The sequence below is a fragment of the Sorex fumeus genome, unplaced genomic scaffold (genome assembly GCF_029834395.1).
Source record: "Sorex fumeus unplaced genomic scaffold, SorFum_2.1 ptg000098l, whole genome shotgun sequence".
In the NCBI taxonomy this organism is placed as follows: Eukaryota; Metazoa; Chordata; class Mammalia; order Eulipotyphla; family Soricidae; genus Sorex; species Sorex fumeus.
Window position 1 is genome coordinate 35,585,042 of NW_026606155.1, and position 13,573 is coordinate 35,598,614.

At 39.4% G+C, this 13,573-nt stretch overlaps 2 protein-coding genes across 2 annotated transcripts in view; both read right to left on the reverse strand.

Moving 5' to 3' along the window:
• The window catches only part of PCNX4 (pecanex 4), a 34,178-nt gene extending 33,589 nt beyond the window's left edge, over positions 1–589 (reverse strand). Inside the window, exon 1 of the mRNA XM_056134059.1 lies at positions 398–589. The gene's annotated coding sequence lies outside the window, so the exon portion shown is untranslated. The remainder of the gene's footprint in view (positions 1–397) is intronic.
• An 854-nt stretch (positions 590–1,443) lies between these two features.
• LRRC9 (leucine rich repeat containing 9) overlaps positions 1,444–13,573 on the reverse strand; it is a 133,867-nt gene continuing 121,737 nt past the window's right edge. The window contains exon 33 of the mRNA XM_056133779.1: positions 1,444–1,567. Coding sequence (XP_055989754.1) covers positions 1,561–1,567 — 7 coding nt within the window. The 3' untranslated portion in view covers positions 1,444–1,560. The remainder of the gene's footprint in view (positions 1,568–13,573) is intronic.

The following is a 13,573-nucleotide window of genomic DNA, read 5'->3' on the forward strand; positions in this document are numbered from 1 at the left end:
TAATTTAGGTGAGGATAAAAAGGAGGGAAAAAAGGAGTATATTGAGTGGTACAAAGGTTTTAAACTTTCTTGGAGTAATCATCACCCCTGATGAAATCATGACTCCCAAGTGCACTGATTTCCCGTTCCTAAAGTTTCTCTTAGAAACTACAGGCTGTAACTCAACACGCTCCAGCAGTCTTTGGAAACAAAGTTAAAACCACGAGGGGTTAATTACCTCCAGTGAGCAAATGCCTCCCGCCTCTTAAAAGCGCGACCAACGCACTCATTTCCAGGCCTTCACCAGGGACCAAACACCTGCGGCCAAGGAGCCCCGCAGCCCCGCAGCAGCCGGCATCCGGGAGGGAGGGAGGAGGCTGCGACAAGTCCCCAGGTGGGAGATGGGGATCGAACGTACCTGGAGTCAGTCAAGGGCAGAGGCGACGCCCAGGCATCCCGGGGACTGCATTTCTGCAGGGAAACCCGGGCGAGGCATTCCAGCGGGGAAACGGAGGTCGAGAAGCGGCAGCGGCGGCCCAGCGTCCAGCTCGGCGCGCGGGCGCCCGGGCCCGCTCCGCGTTTCCATGGTTAACGTCAACTCCCGCGGGCGCCAGCCCAGACGCCACAGGCCGGGAGCGCGCGGCGCGCTCGGAGGCCACACCCGGGCCCGCCCCCTGCCTGGGCGCGGCAGCGGCAGAGGCGCGCCGGGTGCGCTTCCGGCCCGAGGCTCCGAGGCGGCGGCGGCGGCGGCGGCTGTCCCGGGGGTCGCGGCGCCAGCTCTGAACTTTCACCCGGGCCGCGCCTCTACGCAAGAGCGTCGTTGCCTTGGCGACGCGACGTTCCTCGGCGGGGTGGTGCGCGGAGGCGGGATGCGCGGCTGCCATTTTGTGGACTTCTGGCTGCCGGCGGGCGGATCCCCGGTTCTGAAGTGTTGGGGGGACTCAAGGCCTTATCTTTCGGGTTCCGCGCGTGAGCTCGCCCCGCTCGATTTCCGGGCGGTCGTAGATGTTTTTTTACGTCTTGTTCAGCTTTGCAAGATTTGCAAACCCTGATCGCCCCGTTTATTGTATCCCTCCAGTTTATTGCATCCCCCCTCCTTCCACTCTCTCTCCTAAGTCGATTTAACGGTTGTTATTTCCCAAAACGGGCTAAGGAGCCCCACGTCGAAGCGTTCGGCGGAGGGATCTGATTTATTGTTAAATAAGGAAGAGCCCCCGGTTCCCAGAATAGGAAGGAAGAGCCTTAAGAGGAGGCTGTGTCTACTTAGCGTTTATTTCAAATCCGGAGGCTTGACCAGCTGACCACGAAGCCTCCAGTCCTGCGCAGTTTGAAACGCTTAGCACCAAGTTCGAGTCTGGCTCGTGGGCAGCTTCCAGATTTGGGACGAGGAGCGGGGGGGCGGGGGGTGGGTCCCGGAGCTTTTCCTACTGATCTACGTTGATGGAGAGGCTCCTGCGAAGGAAACTTGGAGCCATTTTGTGGGCGTCGGGGCTCCTCGGTTTCCTCCCGCGGCACGGCTGCTCCGGCAGTCGGGACCCCCAAGTGGCCCGGGCGCGGCAACCGTTTCGGTTTCTGAAGACGTTATGCACTTAGGTTTTCAAGTCAGAATGAAGGGGAGGGAAAAAGAAAAGAAAAGAAAAAACAGCATTAAAAGAAAGTCCAGGTGTGTATCTGTGAGACTTCTGTGTGTCTGTATAAACTTCACAGCGGCAAAGGGGTAAGGGGCTTTCACTGGAGGCTTGTAGACCCAAACCCTGGGGCGTTTTGTCGCGTGCTCGATTTCAAGGACAGTTTGCAGGAAGAACCTCTGCTGTCCACTGTGAAGGGGACGATTGTTCTTGGGCCCTTGGTGGCTTTTCCCACTTTCGTGGGGGGGGGGGGGCGGTGGGCAGCATTGGGTTCGAGAGAAGCATGGGGCACCTCCTGCTGCAGGTGCTGGTAAAAACCCCGCACCCCACCCACTGCTGGTGTGGTCTTGGGGTTACCTAATCTCTCTGGCCCTGTTCCCTTATCTTGTAAAATAGGGTTAATAATAGCGTTTATCCGACACATGAGTTGTGTAAATCCGATGAAATCGGACGACTGTAAGTCGCTTAGAAGGTACCTGGCACAGATTTAAGCGCTTACTGAGAAGCTATTTCCCTTCGGTCCAGTTGGAGTTCAGCACACCTATTCTTGTCAGCCTTACTCAGTGATTACCCCAGCTGGAGCGAACATTTTTTTGAAATACCTGTTGCAGATATTTTTGCTATTTTTCTCTCTTTTTTGCAACGATGTTCGTACATTGCAATTTCTTTGAATAAAATTACAAAAGCCATCTCTAGGCCACACCCGGCGGACTCTGGGATCACTCCTGGTGGGTTCAGGGGATCATAGGCAGTGACCAGGATCAGACCCTGGTCAGAGTACTTGTACAAAGCAAGCATCTTAGCTGCTTTCCTATCTCTCTGGCCCTGTTAGGATATATTTAACTATATATTACCTTTACAATATTTCAATCATTAAAATTATAAACAAACGGAAAGAAATGTCCCCTAGGGGCTGGAGGAAGGCCTGTCATGGGCTGGAGAGCATGCTTTGCCTGCAGGCTGTCAGAATAGATCCTGTCACCTTCTGGAGGACCAGGAGAAAAGGGAGAAGCCTCTGAGTATCATTGAGCATCCGTCAGGCCACAATAAACCAGAAGGGGAAAAAAAATCATGTGGAGGGAGAGTTTACAAGGAATAAGGTGCTTGCTTTGCCTGCAGCCAAACCTGGTTCTATCTGGTTCAGAGCATTCCAGGGGGTCACCCCTGAGCACCAACAGATGTGGACCAAAAGTCCCCAAACAAAACAAGCAAAAGATATAGTGGATTTTGTGAAAACGAGTGTACAGAAAAGATTATTAGAATGTTTGTAAATCCTACTGAATTGTTATTTATGGATCTCAAATTAATTACTGGATTAATATTTTTACAATGTGATTTTCCTCTAAAAAGACATTGTAATTAGTAGAAAATATATGTACATACAACGAGTAGCAAGCAAGAGAGATGCATTTACTTACAGACTAATATATTAAAAAACAGTGATCATTATTATTTGTGGCTTGTGGCTTTCATATAAAACTTGTCTGATATTTTTCTCTTGTAACTTTGTCCTCAAATCATAATAAATAAAATTTTAGAGAAAAACTTCTCTTAGGGACATATATGTTCTACCTAACTCATAATAAAATCAAAATCAACCGAAAAGTCAAATGAAAATATTTTTATTGGTTGTACCAATTACTGCAGAAACATGCACTCTATCCCATGATTCACTATCTGCTGGGCAGCTTGTTCCTGTATCATTGGTTTGACCAAAATGTACATTGGGCTAGATCATTAGACTATGAAAACAAAGTTCAGTGTACAAAGTCTAATGTTTACTGTATAAAACATTATGTATGTTTATGTATGCTTCCTTTCTCATACATACATATATTGAGAGAGAAACAGAGAGAGAGAGAGAAAGGTGAAGAGTAAGAATATGTGAGGGACTGGAGCAATAGTACTGTGGGTAAGACATTTGCCTTGCATGTGGCCAACCAAAGCTCTATCCCTGGTGCACCATAAGGTCCCTTGAGCCCACCAGGAAGTGATCTCTGAGCTCAGAACCAGGAGTTAAGTCCTGACCACTGCTGAGTATGCCCCTCCCACTCCACCCCACAGCCCCAAAAGAATATGATGTGATATTTTTGTTTGGGAGTCACACTTGGCAGTGGTCAGGGGCAACTTCTGGCAAGTGTTTGGGAGCCTCTCCTGATGCTGATGAAAGTAAAGTAGGGGGTGGGGGAAGCGCACAGTGCTTGGAATCAATCTCAGGCTCTGGAATGTAAAGCCTGCACTCCAACCTTTTGAGCTCTCTCCCTGTTCCTCAGGATTTTTATTCTTTTTTTCCCCAGTACACATAAGTAGTGTTTGCTTTATGAATGAATGAACAATCTTTATTTTCCTTCTTTTGACCAATAAAAGAAGCAAAAGCAATCCTGCTTGAGAATGCTTTGGAAACATTTAATTCTGTTTTCATGATCTCTATTTACTATATCAGTATTTTCCTCACTCCCTATCAAAGCAGGAAACACAATAATTGATCTTTTTTCTTGTTGAATACAGCAGTATGGGAACTTTTCCAGATTAATGGAAACAAAAGAAAAAGTGATTTTAGTGTGAAGGGGAGATACTACGGTTTTCATTGAGCATATTTATCAGAAATGACTTCTTTTTATCTTTCAGTTATATAGTAACAGGGAATAATCCCAAGGATTAATCACATAAGGAAAGGCTTTACATTGCTGGCCCAGAACAGTAAGTTCTGAGAAGTATTTCACACTATGTATGAAACATGTTCATTTGACAGGCAAGTCATTTAAAGTCAATATTTCAGATTTCTCCTCAATAATATTAAGAGATTGGGCCATATCTCAAAATTTCCATTTAATTATTTCTGCTCTTGTTATATTTTAAATTTATTATAGTATGAACAAAAATTAAGTCTATACATTGTGGGGCTGGAGAGATAGCACAGCAGGTAGGGCGTTTGCCTTGCACGCGGCCGACCCGGGGTTCAATTCCCAGCATCCCATATGGTCCCCTGAGCACCGCCAGGAGTAACTCCTGAGTGCAGAGCCAGGAGTAACCCCTTGCATCGCCAGGTGTGACCCCCCCCCCAAAAAAAAAGTCTATACATTGTAATGCAAAATTTAAGGTTAAGTTTTCTAAGAAACTAAACTTTTAACATAAAAGTGAGCTTGGGGGAAAAAGTTTAGTGGATGGAGTAATAGCACAGCAGGTAGGGCATTTGCCTTGCACGAAGCCGATATGGCCAACCAGAGTTCCTTCACCCCTCTCCGAGAGCCTGGCAAGCTACCAAGAGTATCTCGCCCAAATGGCAAAGCCTGGCAAGCCACCTGTGATGTATTTGATATGCCAAACAAAGTAACAAGTCTCACAATGTTACTGGGCCTGCTAGAGGAAATCGATGAACACCGAAGGACAGTGACAGTGATTTGCAATAAAGCAAACCTAAACAAAATGATTATTGATAACCCAAACTTCTAAAAAAATGTACTACTCACCACTTTTACTGGGTCAGTGGTTTCTGTCATTATTGGCATGAAATATTGTGTCACCTTAATCAGAAGTACATTAATATTAAAATTTACTTGCTGAGGGTTCTCTTTTTAAGGGCAATTAAGTAAAAAATATTAAAGCTAGTATTGTTCAGATTTCTGCTGCAGAAGAATCAAATAGTTTGTGCTTAGCCTCTTTGATTAAAAGTAGTGGTCAGAGATGCTGAAATCCTTGAAGGTGATTTTGAAGATGAAATTCTGGACTACCCTGGCAGCAATCAGAAATAATTAACAGTACCAAATGCTTCATTTTTTCTCTAGGCTGCATGACAAATTACATTTACTATTCCAGGATTGTTGCATCTTAAAATAAGACCACCATCTAAGCAATTTACTAGACAACTCCAATCAAAATGTAGTGCTTAACATTTTCTTATTGCTATAGAAATGAAGAGAATGATTGTCTATGTTGATTAGCTTGAAGATTGCTTTGGGAAGAATTTGACAATTCTAGTAACATTACAATTTACAACCTGTGAAGAGGATTGAATAGGACATTTACTATTAGACTAGTTTAAGGCTTCCTTCTTATAATTTTATTCTATTACTTTACTGTATCAAGAAGATCCTTGTAATGTATATTTAAAAACATACAATATGTTTTTATGATAACTTTTAACATCATTCTCAACTAGATAAAAATAGCAAATATATGCCATAATAAATGTACCAAAATATTGATGCCCACTATGTGTAAATTTTGTGATAGTCGATGTAGTAGATACAAAGAAGAAAAATGGTATTTAATATCAAAGTACTCATAGTTTAATGGATAGAAAATTCACAAGAAAAAAATGAAACTGATAAAACGCAGAACCAATTACATTTACTATGATGAGCTGAATATGACTAATACAGTCTCACTTGCCACAGTTTTTTTTTTAATTTTATTTATTGTATTTATGTATTTATTTTTTCTACTTTTTGGGTCACACCTGGTGACGCCCAGAGGTTACTCCTGGCTCTGTACTCAGGAATCACCCCTGGCGGTGCTCAGGAAACCATATGGGATGCTGGGAACCGAACCAGGCTCGGCCGCGTTCAAGGCAAACGCCCTACCCGCTGTGCTATCGCTCCAGCCCCCAGTTGCCACAGTTTTAAAGACTAAAGAGAGTTTTTTTTTTTAATCTACCAGATACCACAAAATAAGACATTTGGAAAGTAATCCTTTGTTTTATGTTAGAGAGAAAAGTTATAATTGAGTGTTAATTATATTACATCTGGCAATGTATAGGAATATTTTCAAATATGATAAAGACCCTCAGTGCTGACTAGATGATTTATTTTTCATGAAACTTCTGATTTGAAGGCCAAATCAGAAGGTCAAACTTAGTTCCTTAGTTTAAAACCAAGTCTAATGCACTCATTTTCTTAGCAAAAGGTTTAGTGATTGAAAGAAGGTTAATTAGCTATCTACTATATATAAATTCCACACACAAAGCATGCTCTCTATGGTCCCTTGGGCTATTTCCCTAGCCATATTCTTTTTTTTTTCTCTTCCCTTTTGGACCACATCCTGCAGTGCTCAGGAATTACTCAAGAATTGACACACAGGGATCACTCCTGGCATGTTGCTAAGTGGACTGTTTGGGATCGAACCCAGGTCAGTCACATGCAAGGCAAGTCCCTCAGCCACTTGACTGTACTATCCCCTCTGCTACTACTGGTCATTCTTTTAAATTAATTAATTATTTTTTTATTGAATCACCATGAGATACAGTCACAAAGCTTTCATGTTTGAGTTTCAGTCATACAATGATCGAACACTCATCCCTCTACCAGTGCACATTTTCCACCACCAATGTCCCCGATATCCCCCCACCCTCCCAAACCCATCCCCCCACCCATTTTACCCTTCCCCCTGCCTCTGTGGCAGACAATTTCCTCCATACTCTCTCTACTTTTGGGCATCATGGTTTGCAATACAGATACTAAGAGACTATCACACTTAGTCCTTTATCTACTTTCAGCACACATCTCCCATCCAGAACGATCCCTCCAACCATCATTGACTTAGTGATCCCTTTTCTATCCCAGCTGCCTTCTCCCCCAGCTCTTGAAGCAGGCTCCCAAACATCCTGGCCACACTTTTAAAAGTTATTTTTGCAAAAGGAAAATTATTTCTAAACAAGACCTTTTTTCTCCCCGTTTTTAGTTTTTCCATGAAAATGATGTTTTTAAAGAGTGCATTTGAGGGGCTGGAGTGATTGTACAGCGGGTAGGGTGTTTCCCTTGCATGCAGCTGACCCGAGTTAGCAGCATCCCATATGGCCCCCTTGATCACCACCAGGAATAATTCCTGAGTGCAAAACCAGAAGTAACCCCTGTGCATTGCCAGGTGTGACCCAAAAAGCCAAAAAAAAAAAGCAAGTTTGATTATTATTATCTAATAGCTGTTTTTGTTTCATGAAAATTTACTTACTCCTAAGAATGAATTCTATTCTTTTTATAATACATTGAAAAAAGTTTAAAGTGCATTGTAAAAAATGTCACAAAGTCTGTGACCCTAAAACACTTTTTGAAGTCTGTTGTTAGCTGTTATCTAACCTTTTTCCTGGGTTTGCTGCTTGCTAGACAAAAATACTACCCATTGTACTATTGCTCCAGCCCCATTGTTATTCTTTACTAGTTCTTATATTTAACATTTAGATATCTACTTACTCTTTTTGTCTTATTAATATTGACATTATTAAACATTTAATAAATGGGCTTTAAATAAACAGCTCAATGGTTTTACTGCAAGCTTCGCATACCCTATTCTAGGGATTGTATATGTTATCTAGATTATTTTTCTCAATTTTTCTAATAGTACACTTTTGTCACTAAGTCTAAGCAAACACCTAAGGACAGGAAATTTGACATATATATACACACATACAGATTTATAGATTACTATAGAATATAATATTAATCACTAAAATTATTAGAACTTGCTTAATTATATTAGAGGTTACTAATTGTACTTATACATGGATACATACATGCGCATACATATACATGTTTATATTTTATATTTTATATTTACAGATGTACACTCCATGTTCTTTAAAAAAACCAATAGTGGTAGCTTTACTATTTTGATGCTAATAAAGGCTTAATACCTGTAATGAACAGAGTCCTTCACAAGGTAAATTAACCAGGGAAATATGCCAATTTTGACTTCATTTTCATTCTATTGAATGGCTGCATTCATTCTCTGTAGATTTAAAGCTCTTCATTTGACTGTTCCTCAACACTCTATAGAACTCCAGCTTGCTTTTCACCTATCTTTTAACAGTTTAACATAGATGGCTGGATCAAGCCCATTGTTCCAATTGTATGTAGCTTAAAAAGCTCTGCAGTATTTTACTCTTTCCATTGTAACTGGCTTCTCTGAGTGCTCTGCTCACTGCATTTTACTCTACTCTCTCTCCCTGTTTTCTAAACCCATTTATGCCTAATCTTTCTGCAGACACTTGTTATCTAGGAGCTCAAATTGACTTCTCTGCATTCTATTTCCTTTACTAAAAATGCACCATTAAGGATGATTGAACTCTTTTAAAGCACTTCATAAAAAAAAAAAAAAGAAAGGTCATCAGAAAGTAGGCAACCAGTGTTTGTAAATACCTGTTTTCAGCCAGAGTGATATGAAGGAATAACAAATAATTGAAAACTTTAAAATGTTATTGATATTTTTTACAATAGTCTTATTTGCTCTTTGAGCAAAATACTTGTAAATCATTTTGGTGGGGAAGAGTGTTGGAGGACATTATATTATAATTAAAGATAGAGCAAATATAGTCAAACCATAAAAATTATCTAAAACATCTTCTAGAGAAATACAAACTAACGTTTTACAATAATCAAGGTATAAACATGAATGTCCATTGATTAAAATCTACAGCTTTTAAATAATAAAACTTTAATCTTTTCCATTTAAAATAGATGTTATTTTAAGATAAGTATAACTATAAATGGTGTACAAAAAATAAACAAAACTGACTTACACAAATATTAAGATCACTGCTATTTGTAATGCTTAAAAATAAAATCCTGCTAGTCTGAAATCTTTTTAAAACATTGAAAATTAGAGTTATAAAGTTAAATATTACTTATTAAAATATATTTTATGCATTTTAATTTCAATGTTTAAGCAAAATTTAATTATATAATAAGATTTATCACTATTCTGAGCATATGGAGAGACTAATTAAAGAAAAGTTATTTTAACTTTAAAATTATCATTTCAGAATGTACACATATGAAAAAAAAGAAATGTGGGTGTTTTTTTAACTTACCAAAAGAAATATATAATTAAGCTCTAATACTATATAAAAGATAAATAATTTGATTTCACATAATTATTAATGCTAGTTTTAAATTTCTTTGAAGATATTATATTTTCAGATTACAGAATTACATGTTTTTGCTATAAAATAATTTCAATTATAAGAAAAATCATTAAAACAGAATTTTAAGATAGGGTACAGAAATAGGTTTGAAAAATGTCTGTTCAGTAGTTTACAAAAGTTTTATTCACAAATGAAAAACATGAGTATTATATCATAATTCTGAGTCTTATAAGAAAACTTATAGAAATAAAATTCTAATAATTGTGTACTTTTGCTTACTGATTTCTGAAAGTTGCAATTCATAAAGATTTTTCCTTAAAAGTATTTCAATACTGAAATATTTTTTTATTGATATTGCTCAATGGTACCCAGTTCCATTCCCAGCACCTCCACCCCCAACCCCAGCTCTGATATTTGCTGGATGTAGCCTTGGTGGTGTCAGCATCATCTGGATGAATACTAAACCACCTGGCATAGCTGACCTGATATCTCTGGGAGTGCCCCAGGCCACAGGACACTTCTTGGGAGGTTTCTCCTAATTTTATAGTAACAGAGTCTACTGATATAGCACGTACCATGCATGGTTGCACAAGTGCCAGTTGGCATGGCACCTATAGCAATAAAAGAAAATTTCAATAATAAGGGACAGAGACATAGTACAGTGGATAGAGCATTAACCTTGCTTACTGCCAACCCAGTTGTATCCCTGGCACTCCATATTGAGCCTCTCCAGGAGTGACCACTGAGTGCAGTGTGCAGGAGTAAGCCCTGAGCACCCTGGGTGTAGCCCCCAGACAAACACAAAATTCAGTAATACAGGAAAGCGAGAAAGAAGAACAAGAAAAACTGTTAAGCAGTTGGAGATCATCCAGAAGTGCTAACTTATGTAGCAGAGGAATAAGAAATCCCAACTAATTTCCTTCTCATAAAACAAAATTATTTGATTTGATTTCATAACCAACACTACTCAGCCACAAATTCTTATAGAATTGTAATTTTTAAAAATGTAACATGTAAGGGCTGGAGTGATAGCACAGCAAGTAGGGCGTTGGCCTTGCACGCGGCCCGACCCGGGTTCGATCCCCAGCATCCCATATGGTCCCCCGAGCGTGGCCAGAAGTAATTCCTGAGTGCATGAATCAAGAGTAAACCCTGCGCATCGCTGGGTGTGACCCAAAAAAGCAAATAAATAAATAAATAAAATATTTTTAAAAAATGTGACATGTAACTGAAATTAAATTTATACCAATATTAAGAGATGTAATGATTTAAAACATTAAACACTTCTCATAATGTGTCATAATTTATGAATAATGAAGTGACATTGCTTAAAAAAAGATTTTTAAAAAGTCATTAAGTGTCTGCAAATATAAAAAATATTCTAGGCAAAAATTCAAACCTTAAAAAAGATAAATAATACAGTTATTGAACAATTAATTTATTGAACAATATTCATATATAAGTCAAAAGATCATTTTGACATTACAAATATTCAGATTAGTATTAAAGGATCCTAATATATAAAAAACATAAGTTTGATATTTTAGGTTTTTTGTGTTGTTTAAAACAAGTTATGTAATCATGCATATGACTGATGCAGAACAACTCTACAAAGACATTTTCTGGGAGCAAATTTTATTGTCAAACTTATATTTTCCCTGGGCTGGAGTGATAGCACAGCAGTAGGGCGTTTGCCTTGTGCACAGCCAGCCTGGCCAAGCCGGGCTTGATTCCTCCACCTCTCTCAGAGAGCCCGACAAGCTACCGAAAGTATCTCGCCCACACAGCAAAGCCTGGCAAGCTACCCGTGATGTATTCAATATGCCAAACACAGTAACAACAAGTCTCAAAATGGAGACGTTACTGGGGTAATTCCTGGTGCAGAGCCAGGAGTAACACCTGTGCATCACCAGGTGTGACCCAAAAAAGCAAAAAAAAAAAAAGGGTGTTGGAATAAAATGACTTGATTATAATTCCTATATAGAGTAGAGCTCTATATCAGCTTAAACAATTAGGAAAAGTTAAATATGACTTGTGGAATAAAAAGGCAATAAATTTGGAATTAAAAAAAATCTAGCACTAGTTATCGTATCTATTCTTTTCCTTTCTAAGCCCATTTCTTCATCTATATATGGAGATTGGAGATTGCACATATCACTTTATATGGTAAATCTAAGGATATCCTAAGGATCTAAGGATAAATATGGGTCAGTAGTTAGTAACGTTAACAAACTATCTGCCTCTTTGAAATCAGCTGTGAAGTATGCTATCATTTATAACTATGAACTTTCAGTCTGAGAACAATTTACTTAACAATGTAGAGCTGACTTACATTTTTGTTGTGTAGAAAAGGAATGAAGTTACAGCTGTTGCTTTATGAACTGTACATAACAATTGCTTAGCCTAGCCAGGTATTCCCAGGGGAGTACATCATTTTTAGTCATCTGCTAGCACAGAAGAACGTTAAGACTACTGTGCACTGCTTGGGAGGTTAAATAGAGGTTAAAGTTAAAGCATTTGCCTTGCATGCAGCCAACCTAGCTGGGTCCCTGAGCTGGGTCATATGGCAAAACATTTCTTGGAAACAAGGAAAAAGAGGGACTGGAGAGATAGTCCAATGGATGAGGTGCTTGCTTGGCATGCAGTAAGCCAAGTTCTACCCCTGACATCCCATATGGTTCCTGTCAGGAATGATTCTTGAGTCCTGAGTCAGGAGCAACCCCAGAGCAGTGATGGGTGTGACCCCAAAACAAGAAACATTTAAAAAAGACTACTGTGCCAAAATTATTTCTTTCACTGTTTTCATATGAAATTATTGTTAGGTTTGAATATATTTTTGTCACAAACAATAAGCAATGCCTAAGTACATACTTATTACTAATCATAATTTAAATATCACATATTACAAACTATTTTACTCCCAATATTAAATTTGAATGTACTAAATATATAGTAAAAATAATATCTCAAAAAGTTAACAATATGTATATACAAATCAAATGTTTGTTCTCAAACTTATTACAAATACCTAGGAGAAATGGCTGAAAGAATATGTGACAAATGTTAACAGGATGCTGGATGAGTTACATTTTTTCTGTTTTATACTCTTATTGTAAAATTTTCTGCATTGAAAACCAGTTTTGCTAATTTTCTCATTTTATTATTTGAAAGGCCACTATTATAAAAGCAACATGTAGTCAGTAATGAAAGCTGCTGTCAGAATTCAAGGACAACAAAGACACCTTCTGGACAATGTAAGAACTACATAGTTATTTTTTTAATGGATTTTATTCTTCCCGGAGTGATAAGTGCTTTAAAACTACACATTAAAGAATACAAAATAAGTATTGGGCGAAGAATTTTAAATATTGTGTGATTAAATTAAAAATATACGCTATTTGAGGAATATACAAAATCACTGTATAACCACTGGAACCAGTACCCAAAATACCTTTAAAACTAAATCTAGAGGAGCCATAGTGATAGTACAGTGGGCAGGGTGCTTGTGTTGTATGAGGCTGACCTGGGTTTGATCCCTAACATCCCCTATGGTCCCTTGAGCACTGCAGGGTGAGTGCAAAACTAGGACTAATTCCTGAGCATTGCCTGGTGTGCCCCTTGCCCTGCCAAAAAAAAAAAAAAAAAAAAAGAAAAGAAAAAAGAAAAAACCAAACCTAATTCTACGAAAATGATAAAAATACAAGAGCCTCCACATCCTAACCACCCCCATTTCAGCAGGCCCTCAACCCCTTAGCTTGCTCTAGCACCTTTCTAGGTGAGATTAACCACCCAACCAATATCGCTGTGGCCTTTTTTGAAACTGAAAGCAATTCCCCTCCCTTCCAACTGGGTCCCAGTCTCAAGAGGACTCCTTGTCTGACTTCTACCTAACCATAGGTCCACCTCCATACCTCCTCAACAGCATGGCCACACATGCAGCCATCTGACAACTCCACTTATCACACCTCATACTGCTCACATGTATCCTGTTCATTGGGTGAGTGAAGATGGGCAGGGATAGAAAAGGGCAACAACAACAACAAAACCTAACTCCGCAGACTCTGCCATCAGCCCAGCAGGAGCACAGCACATGCAATGGGAAAGCTGCATA